Genomic DNA, 3,862 nt, shown 5'->3' with positions numbered 1-3,862 from the left:
ATCCCACCCCCCTTTCTGTGACACACCAGACGATGCATTGACTGAGCTGAGGAGGAGAAGAAAACCTCTCCCTGCCTGCCGTCCTGCCCGCTGCATGGATGAGGACAAGAGTGGACGGGGGACCAAAGAGGAGGTGAGGGACTGTCTCTCTCTGTCCACACGTCTGTCTGTCTGTCCATCTCTCTAACTGTGTCCCTACTTTCTGCCTGCCTGTCTCTCTGTGTCCCTGTCACCTGTCCCTGTCTCTCTCCTTTGTTGACACTCCTGTCCCCCTGGTCTCTCTCTGTGCGTGTGTTGTCTTCCTGTCAGTCCAACTGTCAGTCAGTTTGTGCGCAGGCCCTGTCCACCTGCCTGTCTTATACTTCACAGTCTCACAGTTTTTCTCCTTCCAACTCTGTGTTGTTGCTACACTGGGAAAAAAAAAATCCCTGGTTCACGGTTCTGGACTTGGATTATGGACTCCAGTCCTGGAGTGTCCCGGACTGCACCAGGCTGTACTGGACTCGGTCAGACTGTAACGACTGTACCGTACCAGAAGTTGTTCACTCTGTTGGACCGTACCAGACCGTACCGTACTCTTTGGAACGGTACTGGACAGCATAGACTTTGACAAACTTTATTGGACTGCTTTAGTCCTTACTGAACTCCAGTGGACTCTGAAGGCTGTACTCTGTGGTATACAGTAGTACACAGTACAGTAGAGTGTGAACTAGACTGTACTTGACAGTTGAGTTGAGAGAAAATACCAACAAACCCAGAACCAGCAGGGATGGAAAGATGCCACATTTCAAGCTAGGGGTCGGGGGACAGACCAGAGGACTTTCAACTATGTGTTGAAGGTCCTCTGGTCTACTGTATATTCACATTGCCTTGTGTAGTAGCTATTCCAGTCAATTGAAGTCTGCCTTGTCATGTACTTTACTCAGTGGTCCAGTACTAGAACCAGTCGGTTTTCCAGTGTCTCCGAAAGGAAGTTTTTCGTTGAAATATTTTTGGACACATTTTGAAATATTTGTTCCTTAATTTGAAAAAAAAAAATTTAACCCAGCGAACCAATTATTTAGCCACTCACTGGCGCCCCCTGAGGGTAGACATTGGTACATCACTAGCATGAATGACCTTTAACCTCAAGAACAGTGGTACTCTCATTATTTCTGCCTTTAAAAAAATATTTGTCTCACCAAATATCATCTACTTATTAAGAAAAAAAAATTACAGAAAAAAAAAATTCAATTTTATATCAGCCAAACACAATACAAGCGTCTGAGTACCAGCAGTGGTTCTGTGCACCATGGTTAGAGAACCACAGCTTTAGTTCTTCCTGCTCCATCAGTTTTGGGGTCGTCGGTTTGAAAAACAGTGAAGACGAAGTGAAGAAAATGAATTCCACTTTAATTTAATCTGGTGACGTCCAACACAGAGTCTACAGAGTTCTAGAAGTTCTAGATCTATAAATCAATCCAGTAAAATACCAAAAGTAAAAAGCGTACGTTTCTAGTTTTGATTCTTCTGGTCACATCTGTTCCTGACCTGCGTTGACCTCAGTCCTGATCGACTTCTTTTCCCGCTTCAGATTCTCTACAACCTGTTCCGGCCGTGACCTCTGACCTTTCGACAACGTTATGTATCTAAAATGCTTCGGAGGCGACACTTTCGGCGTCCCTGACACCTAGAGTGCCCAGTGTAACTTCCAACTTCCCCGTCAGTTTGAATCCTCGCTCGCTACCTGTCCTGCCGTCCCGCCGTCCTCCAGCCGCCGCCATGTCCGACTCAATGATGCAGGTGGAGATCCCAGACTTCGGCAGCAGCGTGCTGGGCAGCCTGAACCAGCAGCGACAGCTGGGTCATTACTGCGACGTCTCCATTCTGGTCCAGGGTCAGGCCTTCAAGGCCCACCGCGCCGTCCTGGCCGCCTCCTCCCTGTACTTCAGGGACCTGTTCAGCTCCGCCGCGGACTCCTCTTCCTCCTCTTCTTCCGCCGCCACCTCTTCCTCCTCCTCCCAGGCGGTGTTCGAGCTGCCGTCCTCCGTCACCCCGACGTGTTTCCAGCAGATCCTGTCGTTCTGCTACACCGGACGCCTCAGCATGGCCGCCAGCGAGCAGCTGGTGCTCATGTATACGGCGGGGTACCTGCAGATCCAGAACATCGTGGAGCGAGGCATGGAGTTGATGATGATGAAGGCCTCCTCCTCTTCTTCACCCCTGTGCTGTGACTCACAGGTTTGAAAAAACGCAAATTGTTTTGCTTAAAAAAAAAAACTTTTTTATTTCTGTTTTTTTTTCACTGACGCAGTTAGCATTCCAGCTAACCCTCAGTGGGCTACATCAGTGGAAACTTTCTTCTGCCACAGATCAATTACTGTAAGACAATATTGTCACAGAGCGGCCATCAGCCAAGGTGCGGCCGGTAAACAAAGTGGGATAAAATGAAACGGTGGACAGGAAAACAAATTTTAAAGTGCTAAAAAAAACCCCAAAAAACAACTCACTCTAATGCTGAATCAGAGGCTGCCACTTATTATGCAGAGCATGCACTTGAATCATGGGTCTGCCTCTGTCTCCTCAGTGGACGCCGAAGACTTTTAAGAAGCTTCTAAAATGTAATTTTTTTTTTTTTTAGGCTTTATTTTTGCGGATTCATCTCTTGAATGGCACTAGAATCTCGTAAAAGTCGTAAAAATGAAAAAAAAAAAAACAAATAATAACGGACGTGATTAGGATCGGTCATTTTTCAAAATAAAACAGTAGTCACGCAGACAACCAATTAAAATAAATAAAATATTTGGATTAATTCTTTTTTTTTGTTATTAATATTATTTGGAATTTGTGTAAATTATGTTTCATAAATGTACGGCGTAAAATAGCGACGGACCGTCCAGATTTTGCGTCATTTGTACGTCGTTTTGTAAAGTAATTTGTAATTCCAGACACGCGTTTCTGTTGCTGTCAATTTTACGGGGGGAAAAAAAAGTTTCGTATGAGAATTATGGAACTGAGTGAACATTCTTAACCAGGAACGGCAGACAGTACGGTCTGGTTAGAGTTAGACGACGTCTCGGTGCTACTGCCGGCTGCACTTCGGTTCTTGAGGACAAAGCAGCACCTCCTGGACGTTTCAGGAACATCAACTGAAGATTTAGTATAGACAAATACTGTGGAAAATATATTTTTAAAATATTAAAAAAAAAAAAAAAATAAAAACGTCACGTCATTATACAACGATATGACGGTGTTTTTCAGTCATTATCACATTTTAATTGAATTTTAATTCACGTTTTACAGACGACCTCAGCGGATGAGATCGCAGGCTTTGACACACCGATGGTCCAGCAGCAGCAGCAGCAGCTGCAGCAGCACAGCGCCCCCCAGCTGCAGGAGGGGAATCCTGACCAGGCGGCCCTGAGTCCAGAGGAGCTGCTGTTAGCTGTGAGCAGAATCAAACAGGAGAGAGCTGATACTCCTCCTGCTGAGGTGACCGGAGGAGGAGCAGCAGGAGGCGGGGAGGAGGCCAGGTCAGGACGTTGAATGATTGGCTAACGTGATCTGCTACTGTACAGTCGTCATAGTTAACGTATACTAATAATGATACACGTCTAATACTTGTTTGTTTTTTCATTTTGTCTGTAATTAGTGAAGCAATATTATATACAAAGCCACCAGGGGGCGCATTCTGATTTCTATTGGAGCCGGTTCTAAACATTAGTGTGCTGTGATAGATCACCAGGTGTACTGTGGGAAATGATGTAATTAAACAATGAAAACATTTTCCACTAGGTGGCAGCAGATGCCTGTAAGAACTAAAAACAGAGGCGAACTCAGAGCTGTTGAAGAAGATATTTGTGTTCCTTTCTTTAATTCCTGC

At 45.3% G+C, this 3,862-nt stretch overlaps 1 protein-coding gene across 1 annotated transcript in view; it reads left to right on the top strand.

Annotated features, from left to right (window-relative positions):
- Positions 1-17: 17 nt before the first annotated feature.
- Positions 18-3,862, top strand: part of LOC103397964 (nucleus accumbens-associated protein 2-like) — a 7,975-nt gene continuing 4,130 nt past the window's right edge. Inside the window, exons 1-3 of the mRNA XM_008336419.3 lie at positions 18-133; positions 1,574-2,220; positions 3,283-3,512. Coding sequence (XP_008334641.1) covers positions 1,762-2,220; positions 3,283-3,512 — 689 coding nt within the window. The 5' untranslated portion in view covers positions 18-133; positions 1,574-1,761. The remainder of the gene's footprint in view (positions 134-1,573; positions 2,221-3,282; positions 3,513-3,862) is intronic.

Source organism: Cynoglossus semilaevis, chromosome Z (assembly GCF_000523025.1).
Source record: "Cynoglossus semilaevis isolate Cse_v1.0 chromosome Z, Cse_v1.0, whole genome shotgun sequence".
Lineage (NCBI taxonomy): Eukaryota > Metazoa > Chordata > Actinopteri > Pleuronectiformes > Cynoglossidae > Cynoglossus > Cynoglossus semilaevis.
The sequence above is the reverse complement of the archived record's forward strand: the minus strand, read 5'-3'. Positions and strand labels throughout refer to the sequence as shown.